The sequence below is a fragment of the Vidua macroura genome, chromosome 3 (assembly GCF_024509145.1).
Source record: "Vidua macroura isolate BioBank_ID:100142 chromosome 3, ASM2450914v1, whole genome shotgun sequence".
Classification (NCBI taxonomy): domain Eukaryota; kingdom Metazoa; phylum Chordata; class Aves; order Passeriformes; family Viduidae; genus Vidua; species Vidua macroura.
Genome location: NC_071573.1, coordinates 75532591 through 75549923, shown reverse-complemented (window position 1 = coordinate 75549923; position 17333 = coordinate 75532591). Strand labels below are relative to the sequence as shown.

The window sequence follows — 17333 nt, the reverse complement described above, 5'->3', positions numbered from 1 at the left end:
ATTCCTGACACTTCTTTTTTCCTTCTGTTTGACCAATTGTGCTTCGAATCACTTGAACCAGCTGACTTTTTCTCAGCTGAGGTCCCACTCAGTCCCCCTATGCAAATAATTTTTTTTTATTTCAGTCTCTCACTCAGTTCATGGCATGGTTGGGCACCACTTGCGGCTTTTATTCGCTACGGCCTCAAGCAGCTGGGGAGCCCAGCCAGGCGCTGCTTTCGTGAGACCGCAGCCGCCACGTGCGCAGGCGCTCCAGGGTTATGGCGTTTGCCTCCCTGCTAGTGCTGAGTGCTCCAGCATGGGTAAGCAGCTTTGGGAGCTTCACACTGAGAGGAAGCGAAGGGATGAGAGAGGCACACTCTGCTTGCTTGCCTGAGAACATTTTATTCCACGCGTGGTCACAGTGACGGCTGGAGCGAGCATTCCCAGCGCGGTGCAAGGCAAAAATGGCCAATGGACAATGAAAGCATTGGGTTAAATAGGGGGTGGGTGGATAGGGGTGGAACCCCCCCTGGCCCAATAAGGACAGACAACAGGGGAGTGACATAGATCACAACCTATGGGAACATAACAGAGGGGGTACAGTGTTCTGGGAAAAATAGGATTGCAAAGGTGAGGTGACTGATACAGAACTTTCAAGAAGAATCAGGGAGTGGCTACAAGATTGACATGTAAGAGCTCCTGTAGTAAACAACTTGGAGAAAACCATTGTGAGGGAAAATACGGGTACAGAGAACCAACTTAACTAACATTTATTAAAATCCCTAACTAAACCAACCCAACCTACAACAGTAGTTCTTCTGTACCCTCTTTTGCTTTCATGCAATAGTCCCACTGCTCTTAGTGGGGTGCTTAGTTCTCAGTCCTAGCCATCCTAATCAGTCAATCCAAGGCCTCTAACATAAATCTGGAGTTTTACTTATGCCCTTTCTGGTTTTTCTTTCATTCTACTGACACACAGATCTTTCTCTCTCCAACTTACCCTCTGTTAGTACTGCCTTTGGGGAGTATAGGCAAGACAATCTCTTTGTTCTCCCAAAATATGGATTGGAATATAGCAAAAAAAGTGCATCTTTGGAGAAATATAGGAAAAGTCTTGGGATGGTGATTATTTTGTGCAGGTGGAATTGTTCATGATTTTGGTTTAAAACTGTTAGATATCTTTCCTGCCCTTGTTGTGATTACAGTTTTTGAAGCATTATTGTCTTATGTCCAAGTTTGGGTAAATTTTCATATCATGCTGACATAGTTCAGAGATTAGTTCAATTGGTTAATGCATGAACCCCCAAGTTTGTGGGTTCAATCCCCATAATGGGTCATTCATTTAGGAGTTGGACTTGATCTTTGTAGGTCGTGTCCTACTCAGAATATGCAGTGATTCTGTGATTATGATTGAGACCCAAAAATTTTTGCGAAGGAAGTAGGCTGAATTCTTTTAAAGGTAAAATAATGTAGTCTCCCCACCCACTTTCTTTTTGGGAGCAAATAATTGGTGTAGATCAAACTACACTTGTTATAGTTTGCTTCAGTCACATTTGAAGTTGTCAGATTATTACTTGTACTTTTGAAGTATTCTTTGAATTGATGAGTTTGCCTTTGAAGTTGTTTGAGTGGGTTTACCAACTCTACTTTCTAGGATGGATTTATAGTTTTTTGGAAAGCAAGAATCTACTGAGTTAGTATTTTCATGGAAATTTTCACCTTGAAAAAATTAGTAAGTTCTGCAGATCTTTAATTTAATACAAGCAAAATAGTTTGATTTCAAAAGCGTGAAGAGAATGTTGAGGAATATAGTATCAGAGGATAGAAATATCTCAAAAACACTTTTAACAATACCTCAGTGGTGTCAGTCTTTTCCTGAAATATATGAGGTTCTATCTCTATATTTTCCTTTTTCTAAAAGAAGGCTCTGGTGATCCAGCCTAACCTGGCTGTGGAGATCAAAATGGCTTTAGACTGCATTATAATGGGTAGGAAAAGACTTTGGTTGAAATTCAGTCTGAATCATGTTAAGAGTAGGTTGAGCAGTAATGTCTTTTTTGTTTTGTTTTGTTCTGATTCAATCAGCATTTAAGTAAATAGCCCATACAAAGTAGACTGGCATTAGCAGAAGAAACAGCAAGCCAAAATCCCTTTAGCCTCATGCATTGACTTGATGAAATTTTCATCTTCTTAAAGGTGGGAGCTGAAACTTAATCTTTCATGATCTTCATGGCTTCCTTTCCACTGAATACTGGAGTTCATTTCATAAAGCTGTAATCTGATTGCTTAGCTAGACAACAGAAATAAATTGCAGTTCCCACCATCTCAATCCTTAGCCCCAGAAAACACCGTGTGGAAAATTGCAATTGCCCATACTGCATAATTAAGATTTGAGGAGGGACTTTCGAAATTTAGATTGCTTATGTCTGCCTATAAAAATGCCTTGTAAGGCTTTGTCTGTGCTTTTGATAGTAATCAGCATCCAGAAACACTCTAATATAGTTAGAAGGGATTCTATATCATAGGCTTTACTAGACCTTATCAGAAGTATCTAGCTGGTAGGATCTCGTTCAAGATCTGTTTTTTAAATCTAACTGTGCAGATACCTTAAGTATATTTTTCAGCATGGCAGTGTTTATTAAAAATCACAGTTTTATGTTATTATGGACTGCAAGATATGAGATTAACTGTTTTTATCTGTTGCACCTTAATTTGCACTTAATGTTAAAAAGAGTTACTATTTAGTGTGGAGTCGAATTCAGTCACTGGCTGCTTTGTCCTAATTCTTGGACTTTCAAGAAGGATGTAACTGAAAGATGTGGCTGAGGAAAGACAGAAGTATATATATTCAAATTTAATTTATATCTAACTGCTGTTTCAAAAGACCGTTTGAATTATAAGTGCTGCAAAGACTACAAGAATATAAATGAACATGGCCACCCATAACATGCAAAATTATATTGTCCCATACATTTCAAAATTAATTTTTAAATTCTGATGTTGTACAGCTCTTAACAGGTACCTAAACAAAGGGGAATGTAGGTGGAAAAGTAAATTGAATCTCTACCACTGTATACGCCTAATATCACATCTACGTAAAAGATATCCTTCTTGTTTTTTCATCACAGATGCAATACCATCATATTACTCGGGATGATTTTCTTATTTGCTGCTGCCATATTTTTAAAACCAGGATCTAATGCCTAAGAGTTAGCATGTACAGAATAAACTTTCAACCAGATATTAATATTGCCTAATTAAGATACCTGTAGTATTTCTCATATGCATAATCTTGACTTAGTCATCTTTTCTGTAATTAATTTTTCTAGGCAAATGACTCCATTTTAAACTGATATTTCAAAGAATATATAACAAAAGGACTTAGACCAGATATTCCAATACTTAGATTAGTCATTGTTATTAAAATTGCTATACATTCAAGTGATCATCTTCCATTTGAAATCAAACATTGAAATTTTTCAGAGAATGCCATTTGACCTTCAGATCTAGTGAACAGCTGGAGATTGGCAAACCACTGGATAAAACTAGTTAAACTTGTATAATAGAACAGAAGTGGGAAAAGAAAATAGTCATGTAAGTAAAGCTGCAAAGTAGTTTTTGTTTTAATTTTTGAATTTGTATGAATAAAATCATATGGCCCAATATCACTTTGCTTTTAAATATTGTCAAACAGCATATGTCTCTTAGATTCCCAAAATATCGTTTTGTTTTGCTTTTATCTTTTTAGTTTAATATTGAAACTAAATTTTAAAAAATCTAGGACTTCATTTTTTTTTTTATCCAAAGAAGAGGAATATAAAATACAGACACCTCTGGGTAAATCCTCACTGCGAACAACAACAACAACAACAACAACAACAACAAAAGAAGATGCTTACACTTTTATCCCTTGTGGATTTCTTTTTAATATTTCAGAGCAATGAACATATGGCTGTTACTATCAGCACTGGTGTATTTGCGGCGATGCCTATCAACATCCACCAGAGAGCAGGGCAGCTCCAAAACCCACATCTTTTATGCTGTGGAAATTGATGGAGACAGCAACACAGCCAGCTTCTTGGCCAAACAACATGGAATGCAGTTCATTTCAAAGGTCAGCGCATATTTAAACTTGCTTCATTACTCCCACCTTTATGCTTGAGATTTTCATTTTTTTAAAATCAGTTTACCTAGAGGTTCCTTTAGAGACAGAAAAATGAAAGTGCTGAATCCTATTTTCATTTGGGGATATCAAGCTTTTTATCAAATTATAGAGGTGGCGTTTCAGAATATTTCATATCTGATCAGAAGGAAAATCCAAAAATAATTTTCTCTTTATTCAGGAGTCTTTCAGCCACTGGGACTGTTTTATTTATTACTTAATATTGTGCTCCAGTCAATCATTTTGAATTCAGACAGGAAAATGGAATTTTTATTTTTAAAAGAAAAAAATCTAGAGGAAAATGCTATTGGAATAAAGGAGATTTTATTATTTTAAAAAATAAAAATATGTCTTTTCTTCCTCTGCTGTTTTATTTTCTTTTAATCATAGTGCATTAATATTAAGACATATATTAAACAAAGGATCTTACATAAAATCACATATTTGTTAATTACAGGCATTTTTAACAGAGCATTTCTACAGCATTTATCACTGAGCTTGAGAAATTATGGCCTTGTAACACAATAAAGGAAAAATGTTTTTCTTCCTTTGGAATAGCATCTCAATGCACATATTTTCTGTATATGTACTCTATGTGTGTATAAACATGAAGTGTGTATTTATATTACATCGAGCTTTATTTTAACTTTCTCTTGAAAGAAGGTTATTCCTGAGCTGTGTGTTAGTACCCTGGGACACAGCCCAAATAGAAGAAGCACATCAATATCTTTCATTTACAGTTACTGGTCTGCAAAACTGGACATGTATACCAGTGACACAATGTATACCAGTGACACAGTGTTAAATTTTCCTGTTGCTTCTAGTCTAGAAGCACATTGCATCAGTTGAAGTAGATCACAAATAAATTATTAAAACTTTTAATATGTTAATCTGTTGCAGCCTCCATTCATTAACCTGGAAGTTCTTTGCCAATTTTAATGAATTAAGCCTTGAAGTGCTCCTTTTGCTTTTATCTCTACTTCTCAGATGTGAAAAGCAGAGGTAGAGTTAGTAAAACAATTTGTTCAAGATCCACACAGGAAGTCTGAGGCCTGATGAGAAATGGAAAAAAACATTTCTAAATTTTCATCTCTGTGCTGTAGCTGTAAGAAATTATCCTAAGAGAGAAACTGTAATGAGCTTATGAAGAGGAGGCAGTGCATGTGCTTCAACAGCCACTATGGTCTATCCTAGGCGTGGAAATCTCTGAAGGGCCCCCAGGAAAAACTGCACCCAGTTTTCTGTTAGAATGACAATGACACAACCTTCCCAGTGTGTTCCCCTTAGTGTATAACTATTAAAATTGCCACAGGCTGTTGTATTGAGGATGCTAAGAGAAAAAGCCCAGCAAACAACACTGAGGAATTAGACAGTATTTCTTTAAAGGGTGTCTTCAATGATAGGGTTGCAAAAAAGGGTTTCTTCAGGGTTTGAGTAGCACAGAGGTACTTTGTACAAGGGGAACAGGTGACAGTTTCAGTTGCTACATAATCAGGGCACTATTTATAGCTAGGTTGATGGGAAGATGTTTGGTAATATAACAGAGGAAGTCACACTGTGTTCTTTGTTCTGTAATATTTATCTAGGAAAACACCTTTTTTATTACAGTGATTATGAATAAGAAAAAGGAAAAGATGTAGAGAGAAATGTGGGAGACGTAGGAAGGGTTTCATCCTATGTATTTCCATTTCACAACCTGTTCTATAAGCAGATACCTTTCTGAGCATCCTTATTTCATATGTGGGAAAAAAAAATCTTCTGTGGTACTTTAAGCTTATGGTCTTTAAGCCATGAGGAGCACTGGTTAAGTATTAAAGATTCAAATATGATTAAGCTTAATATTTTTTCAAACTTTTTGTTGGCTTTTAATGAGCTTACTAGCATGTGCTATGTGGTAAGACAAGATGATACTAAAATATTATTTGAAAAATAAACCTGTAAAACATGATAAAACTTGTTGTGACTAAAATTCCTAGATAGTCAGGAGTATTAATATTGCAGTTAGGAGTTTAGCTCCTATTTCAGGTTCCCATATGACACAGCATTTGAAGCACATACTTGAGTTCAATCCTTTTTCAGAAAAAAAAGTCCTAATTATGTACCTAAGTTAAATAGGATCTAGACATATCCTTAAGTGCTTTCCTGGATAAGTCTGGGCTACTGAATAGGGCTCTTGGTAAAAGAAAACAGTTTTGTATGAGAAAAGTGACATCAAAGACTGAAAATGCTATCTTTTAAATATGCTACTGTCACCACAGGAGGAAACAGACTCCTGTAGAAATGGTAATTATGTGTAACTGTGACATCCTTGCTTCAGCATGTTAGCTGCAATTTAGAGTTGCAGTTTAAAGGCCTAACTTCCCTTTGGCATTAGAGTTCACTTTTACTATGATACAGTGAATAAAGGCAGCGAATTAAGTGTGTTGCATTGGATTTTTTTTTTCTCTCATTAAATGGTGTTATTTATTAATATGAGGATGTTTGGCAACAAAGTAGGAAAATTGCAAGTGTGAAAAAGGCTACCAAGTAGGTATTACAATACACTCTTGAATGGCATTTAGTGTATGAAATCCAAAATGGTAAACTTTTGCCATTGGTTGCAATAGTATTTCATTTCACATTCTGTACCAGCTCTAACTCACAAATGAAAATAATGTGGTGAAGAGGTTTTTTAAAACTTACTGTTATGATTTCTCTTAAACTCAAAACCACTGACTTAAAGTTTCTGAAAATCAAAACACTCATAAGAAACTGTGGAGATACTCCCAGCATGTAGGAGAGTCTCATCAGTTCAAACATAATCAAAATATTTTGCAAAGAAATGCTTACTTTGGTTGTAAGTTTTGCATTTCTAGGTGATAGCAATACCCTTAGTAAAGATTAGAGAAGACAGCAGATATTAAATATAGTTATATATCAGAGGTATAAATTAGAAGCAAATGAATGTTAGTATTCTTTCCCACTGTTGAAATTTGAGTAAACCAAATTTCTTTGTTTTTATCCCTGTTGACTGTATGCAAGTCTAAAAGTCTTTGCTTAAGGCCCACTGTTTAATTGCTGAACAGTTTTCAAGACTTTGGTAAATACACACACACACACACACACACACACACACATATATATATGTGTAATGCATACATGAGTGTGTGTTTGGACACAGACAACCTATATATACTTATCTAAGTGTATAAATGAAGGTATGGTACAAATTTAATTTTCAACAAAGTTTCCTAGATATATTGGGTATTTATTTTTCATCAGCAAAACTCTGGAAAGTATGATATAAAAGATACATGGTGTTTGAGTATTACATCTAAGAATTTGTTCTTGAAACACTGGAAAAACCTGCAGTGAAGTTCAAGGTCTTGATATTCCTAAACTTGTACAGAAACTTCAAGCAAGTCTTGGATTTAAAAAAATGAAGATTTGAAATGAATTATTCTGGTCATGAGTCAAAAATTGATTGTATGTCTGTATGTATATATGTATTCAGAAGGTAAAGTCAAGCTGGGCAGCAAACCCTACTTTTAATAAAAATGGGTTTAATACAGATACTTTCTAGAAATGAAAGGAAGAATGCTGAATGACATTTTGACTGTGAGCGAGGTTAGTTTCATATTTCTCTCCCTATTTTTTCTTTCTTATCTTCCTTTTTTTTTTAATTGCCCTTTCTCATTGATTCTTTTTTTTTTTTTTTTTTTTTTTTTTTAATTTCCTTTTCCAGTCCAGAGAAGTTTTGAAGTTTTTAGTGGTTTCATTATCATTTCTGTTTCCCAAAGTGTATTTTCCTTATTAAGCTTCCCTGGATATTTTGCAAGCTGTAAGCAGAGCAGATACAACATAATGTTTCTCAGTGTATTTATTACTTTTATTTTATGATATATCCCTTCAATATTATTGTACCTTTAAAAGTCAAAATACCCAAAATCTAAGGTAACTATGGAAATGCTTCTTGCTGAGCTGGATATGGATTTAATAGATCCCATTCAAGAATGACTGTTAATTTACATGACCTATCTCTATGGGCAATTTTTTTGAATTGGTTTTTTCACTTTCAAGTTTTACAGCACACATTTATTGGATTGTATTTTCTCAGAATAGTTATGGGATGGGCATTTGTCCTCATTACCTCCCCACTCTTCTACTTATATTTATATAGAAAGAATATCTTACATTCAAATTACTAATTTAAAATTTATTTTCTCCATGTGTGGTTGATATACCAAGTTTTTTAAATGGGAAAAAATATATTTGTTATGGGTTTTGATTATCAATATAGTTAATTCCTTTGTCTTGGACTGATGTGCAAGAAAATCTGGAATTTTTTTAGAAGGAGCAGGATTCTGGAATTGTGAAAGATACTTCTGTTACTCTTCTCTCTGCCATCCTGTGAAGCTACTGAAGTGTCCAGAAAGTCTTCATGTTCCACTTTCGGCAAAGTGAGGAACAATCCCTCACTTTGAGACGTCGCACTGAAGTCTAAAATAGTAGTGACTGGGGAAAAGCACAACCTGGGTGATGCTGGTTGTTAACACAGCTGATGAATACGTGATGATTTGAAAAGACCATCAAGGTTTTTAAGACATATTACAGAATGAGCTTTCATTGGTTTTCACTTGTTTACATATGTGATCATAGAGTATCCCAAGCTGGAAGGGACATACAAGGATCATCTAAGTCCAACTTCTGGCCCAGCACAGGACAGTCCCAAGAGTCACACCATGTGCCTGAGATCATTGTCCAAACACTTGATGCTGTGACCACTTCCCTGGGGATCTTTGCAGTGCCTAAGTGCCCTCTGGGTGAAAAAGCTTTTCTTAATATCTAGCCTAAATGTTACAACTGATGTTTTCTTTAGCATGAGAACTACTAATTCATCCTATTTTTGTTAAAAGAAATGATACTTTCCTCAAATATTCTGCTTCTGGAGTCATGTTTGCTTTCAAAGAAAGTCACATTAGTCTATCTATAACATAAAATTACTACCCTGTTCAGCCAGTTATTGCATCATTATTATTTGGTACAAGTGTAAAGTGGCAGCATCTGTTCTTGTAATCTCAGCTGAAAATTTTCTAGAATATTTTGGCCATTGTGAGCTGTAGATTCAGAAGGAGTGTAATATTTCCCATGGTTTTGTCTGTGCTGTGCATCACTATTCAGTTGTGTGTGTGGTAACAGTTAATATATTCACCCTTCTACCAGGTGAATGCTCCTATGCTTGAGAAGGGCTTACAAAAAGGCAGAGAGTTATTAGCACTCATTAGTTATTACCAATTTATGCTAATATACAAGGAAAGTAATCATTTAATCGTTCTGATTGAAATGATGGGAATGATTCACAGGAGATGTAAATTGGTATAACCCTATTTAAATCAATGATACTATACTGATATGTGCCAGCTGAGAATCAGGTCCCTCATCTTTATTTGAATAATTTAATGGTAGGCTGACCAGACTATTAGAGAATGCAGTTAATAGAACAATCCTATATTGAAACTGGAATGTCATATTAGATTAATTTTAATTTTTTTTCCTCTCTATTGTCCTGTTTAGTAGACAGGTCTTAGGTCAAGTTTAAGCTTTGAAGTTGCTGGCGTAATAGTACATTTAGCAAACAACCACAATGTGGAAATATATTAGAAAATATATTTTCATATTACTGCCAAAACAACCCACTTTTTGATGACTTTTGAAAAAAAGTAAAAATACTTTTTTTAGCTCTGTTTTCTGTCTGTCCTTAATCTTACCTGGTCTGGTGTTAAAATAGTAACTACAGTGCAAAAGCAAGATGAATGAAAAAGCTAAAATTACTGTGATTTAGCCAGGTCTTGCTAATGAAGGAACATTTCCCATTATATATATTAATTTCAGATTCTGGATACCAGTCATTGTAAGGAAATAGTATAAACATGGTTGCCAGGGTTTTAATTTTTTTGAGTGAAAATAACTTAAATAAAATTATGAAATTTCCAACTCTCTCTGGAACTACAACAAATGTTTCTTCTCAGTTCATATACCTCTGGGACTGTAGCACTGGAAAATGGTTGCAAAACTCTATTAATTTTCCAGATGCTTAGTACTGGGTTTCTGTCTTACATTTTACGCCTCACTATTTTTCCCCTGAAAGGAGAAAAAAAAAAAAGGCAAGATAAATTTGTTTTTGGCTTAATTTAAAACTTATTAGTAAGCTAATATATGTCTATTTTTTTGATTATTGCCAGAGGCGTTTAGCAAACGGATGTCAATACATTGTGTGTGCATATATTACATGGGTTCCATGTATGTATGGACTACATGGAGGGCCACATTATTTATTTCTATTATTTTACTCTGGAAAGTTCATGGTTTCTTAAGAACCGTTTGATTTTAAGAATTTTGATGTCAAGCATTTGAAGTTACACAGTTTTCTGCATCTTTTAAGTTGTTTTCAGAGACAAAATTGCACTACTGAGATCCAGCTTAGTTTTAGGACTTCATTTGATTGGCTGCTTTACTTTGTAAGTTGATGTAATGACAAGTTTAAGCTGTGGAACACTGATTTTAAAAGAGAAGTGAGACTAGGAAGAGAAGAAAGGATTGCCTCATTTGAATGGTCATTGCAATGATTTTGTACTTCACTTAATTGTTTAACCATCACAATACTTTTTATTTGTGTAGCACACTGCATTCAATGTGGTAAAGACAATTTGCACAGTGTTTTCTTCAAGATGAAACATCCCAGCAAAATAGAAATTAATCTTTTAACGTGTAAATGTCTTTGGAAATTATAAAATAAAAATAAAACATAACAAAAAAAAAGAAAATACCAATTATTAGGCAGAATTTTTACAAAGTTTTTTGTGGTTGGTTTTGGTTTTTGGTGGGCTTTTTTTTTTTTTTTTTTTTTTCTGTTTGTTTTTTGGTTTTGTTGTGGTTTTTTTTTAGTTTCTACAAAATTTGCAGAATTAGTGCATGATTGAGCTTGGAAGGAATCCCTAGACATCATCTGGTCCAACCCCTCAGCTCAAGCAGGGCCACATAGGCTCTGTTGCCTGGGAAGATATTGAATATCTCCAAGAATGGAGATTCCACAGCCAGTCTGGGTGGCCTGTGCCACCAGTGCTTGGTCACTCTCACAGTGAGAAGAGTGTTTCTTGTTGATTCAGGATGTGTGTGTTTCATTTCAGTTCAGGATGTCTGTCCTGCTCCTTGTCCTGTTGTGGGGCACCACTGAAAAGAGCCTGATCTTCTCTTTTCCATTTCCTCACTTCACATATTCCCCCTGAGCCTTCTCCCCTTCAGGCTAAACAGTCCAAGCTCTTTCAGCCTTTCCTTGTAGGAGAAATACCCAGTCCCATCATCATCTTAGTGGCCCTTCACTGCAGGCTGACCAGTAGCTCCACATCTCTCTTGTACTGAGGAGCCCAGAGCTGCAGCACTCCACATGTGGCCTCACTAGTCTCCTCACCCAGAGTTCTCACCCCTTCTTCCTAATTCTCTTGTTCTGTCCAGCAAACCAAAGTTTCTTGGGTTTTTCCAGCTCTGGTTATCACAGCCATTCTGTATATTGATAAGATCAATTAATTTCAAGGACACATTATTGCTTTAATACCAAATGATGGAGAATAAAGTCCATAAGTCCCGTTTGCTGCTGTTTATGGGAAGACAATGCTAGTGAAAATACAAATCAAAGCAATTTTAAAGAGGAAATTTGGACAGTGGTGAGGAGAGATTGCAGTGGTATTGAGAGGGTAATAGCTCAGAAAAGTTAATGCTTCTTTGGAAATGTTGATTGAAATAATAGTATAAATGTGATGTAATATTTTGTTTAATATTAAACTGCATTAAGCTAAGTGGAATTTACAATGATAAGATAGGTATTTTTATTACTACTTTGACTTGTGTACTCAGAGAGTTTTCTATATGTGGATTGCTCTTCCTTTCAATCAAAAAGGTTTCCTAATGTAGTGTGACCTGTCAGAGTCTGTATATAGACAAAAAAGAAGCAGCAGGCAAATGAGTATTTTGCAGGTAGGAGTGCAATAATAGGTAAGGTTGAAAATATTTCAGCATCAACAGACATGAAAATTTTCTAGGTAAAAAATCCAGGAATAAATATCATCTTCTACACCTTAAATCATTGTCATCACCACCATCATTCTCAATAAGGCTTTCTCAAGAACTTTGCTATGCAAGATAACAGCTGGGATTATCCAGCATTTCAGTGCCAGGGAAGAGGTGACTATGACATGAACACAAAATGTCAGTGTACTTGCAGGTATTACTACTTTTTCTCATGGACTGTGGTAACCACTGCTTTGCAGGGGATGACACAGTGCCAGTGTGAATCGAGAGTTTATCCCCAGGAATATATAGGGCATGTCTGTATGTATGTAGGAAGCAAAAGAAACAAAGACCCAAGAAACCTAAAAGGTTTTCCTTGGCATTAGTTTTCATATGCTGAAATCTTCCTGGAGAGCCTCAACTGTTTTCATCATCACCTGAGAAAGCTTTTTTGCAGTCAGGATCAAAATTATGTTTGTCTTTTTTTGGCATATGTTAGCATCTTGAAAGATTTGCATCACTCCTGATCTGTGTTTCTAATCAGTGTGTGTGTCTGAGTGTGCATACTGCAGCATGCACATGCATGCACATACAAGCAAAGGAGCACCTGTGTGCAGCTTTACTTGCACTTCTTTTGGGGACTAGCACAGCTTTGTGTGCCCTCTCCACATGTGATTAAATATTAATTAGGCTTCTAATATAAGAAAGTGAGTTCACAGGCCTGAGTGCCACATAAATAATGCATGAGGTACCCGAAGGCTCAGCCCGAGAAGCTGATTGGCCACCTTGGATTTGTATAATTATGAAGTTTCATTATTAACAGTGGAAGCAGAGGAGAGATTTGCTTAGCTTGAGGGACTTTGAAAGCATAAGCTGTCTCATTAGGGAAAAAAGGGAGTAAGGCATAATATGCAAACTTGTTAGTAAAAAAAAAAAAAAAAAAAAAGGGAATAAAAATTAAGCATAGCTGTTTAACAGGGGTATTTTCTATGTATATATAAACATTTCTAAGTTTATAAAAAGACTGAAATTCAAATAGGTGAGGTTTATACTACAGCTGTTTAACAGTTTTGTTTGTAAGAGCTCTTGGTTAAAAGCTTTTGTTCTTGGTATAAAACAATCTTTAATATTTTACAGAAAAATCCACAGGTAGCTTAATGGGTTCTGCAAAGTGAGAGGTACGGAGGTGAAAGAGAATGAACACAGTCCAGGGTTCTTGCTAGAATGTGTGTTGTGCATGCAATTAAATCTCAAGGTCAAACAATTTACAGACAATTACTTTTCTAACATCTCCAGAAATGCCTGCTTACACGTCTTTAATTTTAAATGATACTGATATTCCAATTCTCCCCAAAGGTTAATGCTGACTAAATCCAGCTGTGACCTGACACGATGCGACAGCACAGTGCCTAATTATCCTCTGGATAGTCATTTACTTTAAACCATTAAAGAAATAGGCTGAGAGGAAGATTTAGGACCCAGAAAAAATGTTAGCCTGACTTCTTTCTTTTGAGGATGGGATGGGCTGAAAAATAAAAATAAAATCTTGCTAAATGTTAGCCATTTGCTTTGATGGCAGAAAATTGTTCATCCCACTCTGTTTTTTTACAGGTTAAATTGCTAACTAGTTCATTTTATCCATTGCCTACGGCTGGCGCTAAATGTCAGTGACAAATTTTGTACTTGTCTTGAAGAATGAATTAAGTTATGCACAAAAGCTATAGTGCTTTTTTTAAAGATGAGTGAATTGCAGAGAGGAAAAAAAAGTTGCTCATTTGAAAAAGGATTATTTCGATTAAAGGCCTTTTCTATTGTAGTGGAAGACAGGTAGTGGTTTAAGATAATTCTGACAGTTACCTCCCACAGAGGCTGCAGTCCTTTACTAGAAATTTCTTTAAGAGCACTTGCATTAGATTATGCACTATGATTGTTATTGTAAGACCATTTGTGACAGTAAAGGGGGGGAACAATTACAGAAAATGGCAACTATTATTCATTAACTAAGGTAAAACTGGTCTTTCTTCAGTGAGGTCATCATTCCGTCACCTTCAGAAAACCTTTCTATGGTTTGTAGCAGTGGCAATTAAAACCCCCCTAAGTACTGTCTGCCAAATATTGGTGAGAAGGAACAGCTCATTGAGAAATTTCTATTGAGAAGACCTGGCACAGTCTTAACAATCCCTCTGGTTTTCAATTGTCTGGCTCTGGTAGCACCCCATAATCTCTGAGCAAATAGTGTACCTAAGAATGATTGTTACTGTCAGTGTTTGAAACTCTGTACTGGTTTACTATCTGTAAGCTTGGCCTAAGGGAGCTCTACATGTTTGTATTTTATTTTATTTGATTTTATTTTCATGTGCACTCTATCTGTTTATTGAAAATCTAAAGGGAGCTTAAAGACTAGACTTTGAAGCTATGTCTCTTGCAGGGGTCTTCATTAGAAAGTCTAGATCTCTCACACTGCTGAGGTGGCATAACTGATGTTCTCTTGTATTTATAGTGCTTAATTTGGGCTATGGACAGTTACTACTACAGGGCAAAAATTAATTTTGCTTAATTTTTTTGTATTATGGGAGTGCCTGGTATTTCCAACTGTAAGCAGAATGCCATTGTGCTGTGCACTGTAAAAAACCACAGATTTGAAATAAATGTTTTTAGTGGCACCCACAGGTTTTGGCAGATACCTTTCTTCTCTCACTGTGTGCATAAATATTTTCACTGATACCAGCTGTAGAAAGTGGTATGGTAAATGCTAATCTCAGTACAGTCATAGCAGTCACAAATGGAAGTTAGATCTGTAATTTCAAGTTGAAAGCTGAAATGAAAAATCTAGTGATTATGCACTACTGCCCTAAGCTACTTCTCTCTTTCTTTCTCCTCTACTCTCATTCTCAGGCAAAAGGATAAGGTTTCCTCCCCAGGAGAAAGAAAAATACAGATTATCAGTTTTCTGGTGATAACAGTGCAACTCCTGAAGACCGTCTGGCTCTAAAAAACAGTACATTCTGGGACAAATCTCACCTAACTTTTTTACATACTTTTGGATGTAAAAAACATAGATATCTCAGTCTGAACTAGTTATTTTTACCCCTGTTCTACTGAGGAGAGAAACAGGTATGACCAGATGCATTCCATGTAATTTCAGAGTTCTGTTTAGGATGAGATGAATTGTCCTCCGAGCTGCTTGGTTCTTTCTGTTAACTTTAAAGAGAAACCCAACTTGGTTGCAGTTTTAGATTCCCACATTTGGGCATCACACTAATGATGATTTTCCTCTTCCTTAACTTTTCACCTCGCTCTTGCCTGATTGCTCTTGAAGAATTTATTTCCACTCCATACGCATGAAATAGCATCCCTCGAAATTTTTATGAAGTCTATTTTAAGCTATTTCTCGGATGTATTTTTTCCATTTGTAAATGCCCACACTTTTGACCTTCCCTTTGGTAAGCTAGTTGGAGCACCTTTGATCCCATATTTTTGGTTTTTTTTTCACTTATGTAGTTTGCTTCTAAGTTTTGTACTTCACACGTTTGTTGCAATGCAAGTAAGTGTTACAAGAGTGGTCTCACTGAAATTTTGCACTCAGAGATACTATTCCTTGCTTCCATTTTGTGATATATGAAAATTTTGTTAGTGACAAAACACTACATGAAGAAATTAAATTATACTGAGATACATATTTATAATTTCCTGTAATATTGCTTTTCAAAGAAAATTTTGGGGTTTTGCTTCAGTTACCTCTTCTGTTGCATTAGACTACATAAATTATTATATTTGTAACTGTACATTTTGCAGGCTGCAGCCCTTCAGCTAAGGGGTTGAATTTCATTCAACCCATTGTTTATCATCCTACAGACCTCTCTGTATTGTTAGCTTATCTTCCTGGAAATGATTTCTAAAAATATTGTGATATCTGGCCAACAACCATATCTTAACAGTTTCTTTTGGCACTTACTTAACCCAGCATCATTGTGTATTGATAACTTGATCTATTTGATGATTTAAAATCTTTTTAAAGAAACTATTGCACCTGACAGTGAGTCAGATTAGCTACAACTTAGTGGCTTACCCAAATTTAAACATTTTACCTAAGCCATGCAGGCAAGCAATTGAATGAGAGAGGCGTCTTCAGAGGTCAACCCATCTCACCAACTCCAAAGGAAAAGCTGATCAAAATTTAAATTAACATGAACAAGAAAAAAAAAAGAACAAAACAAAACAAAAAGTAAAGCAACAACAAAAGAAATCTTTTCATATGTAATTTCTCCAGAAGAGAAAGAGTGAAGGTGAAAACAGATGAATGGTAACAGATCAGTAATATCCTGAAAGTGTGCAAACTGTAGAGTGGGCTTTTTCAACACTGCCATGTTTCTCTTTGCTGCCTTCTCAGTAGATCTTAGAAACTTATACTAAATATTTAGCAGTTGGATGGCATAATTTTCATGGGATGAATATCAATTTGTTTGAAAATGAGTTTCTATGTTTCCTGTTTTATGTATTTGAGAAATAGGAGAATGTTATTTAAGAAAATGTAATGTATTTTAATATGTCAGATATGATGTTCAGTTCTGCAGAGTAAAATAAACATTTCAGTTTTATATTTATTCTTAGAATAGAATTCTGGAAACTGTATCTTTTCCTTATAGCCTTTTTTCATGTCTGAATTACTGGATGGTCTCCTGGTAAATTTTAGCTTTTACTAAAGTTTGTAATTATGTTCAGATGAAACCTCCAGATTGGGTTATAGAGCTTTTCTGCTGAACCTTGTTACCAATCCCAGGACAAATCTGTACTGAATCACAGATTCTGATCCATAGACCCTGCTTGTGGAAGAGCACTTTTAGGAGTAAGAAAAGACATATTCATTAAGAAAATATTTCATCACTGGTATAGCTGTAGTTTCAAGAACCACCTTCCTAGTAATATTACTTCATAAAATAAAGAACTGAGTGTGAATATGTTTTGGTACCAAAATAACTTAAAATATTTGAAATATTTCCAGTGAATGAATTTAATCTAATTTTTGTAAATGTTGGAGGAATATCTGTTTAGTACTAAGAAGTACAAAATATACCTTTGTTTAATTTTATTTTCCTTTTAAAGCTAAATGCATCAGCTAATGTAAAAAGTTCTGTTTCACTAGTTC

At 35.3% G+C, this 17333-nt stretch overlaps 1 protein-coding gene across 10 annotated transcripts in view; it reads left to right on the top strand.

Moving 5' to 3' along the window:
* The window catches only part of LOC128805774 (uncharacterized), a 196092-nt gene that overhangs the window by 36601 nt on the left and 142158 nt on the right, over nt 1–17333 (top strand). For 6 of the 10 annotated variants that reach the window (XM_053974676.1, XM_053974673.1, XM_053974674.1 and 3 more), the window contains 2 exons: nt 3466–3576; nt 3919–4096. In XM_053974676.1, the coding sequence (XP_053830651.1) occupies nt 3923–4096 (174 nt within the window). In that variant the 5' untranslated portion in view covers nt 3466–3576; nt 3919–3922. The remainder of the gene's footprint in view (nt 1–3465; nt 3577–3918; nt 4097–17333) is intronic. The other 4 variants (XM_053974672.1, XM_053974670.1, XM_053974679.1 and 1 more) reach the window with 1 other exon arrangement.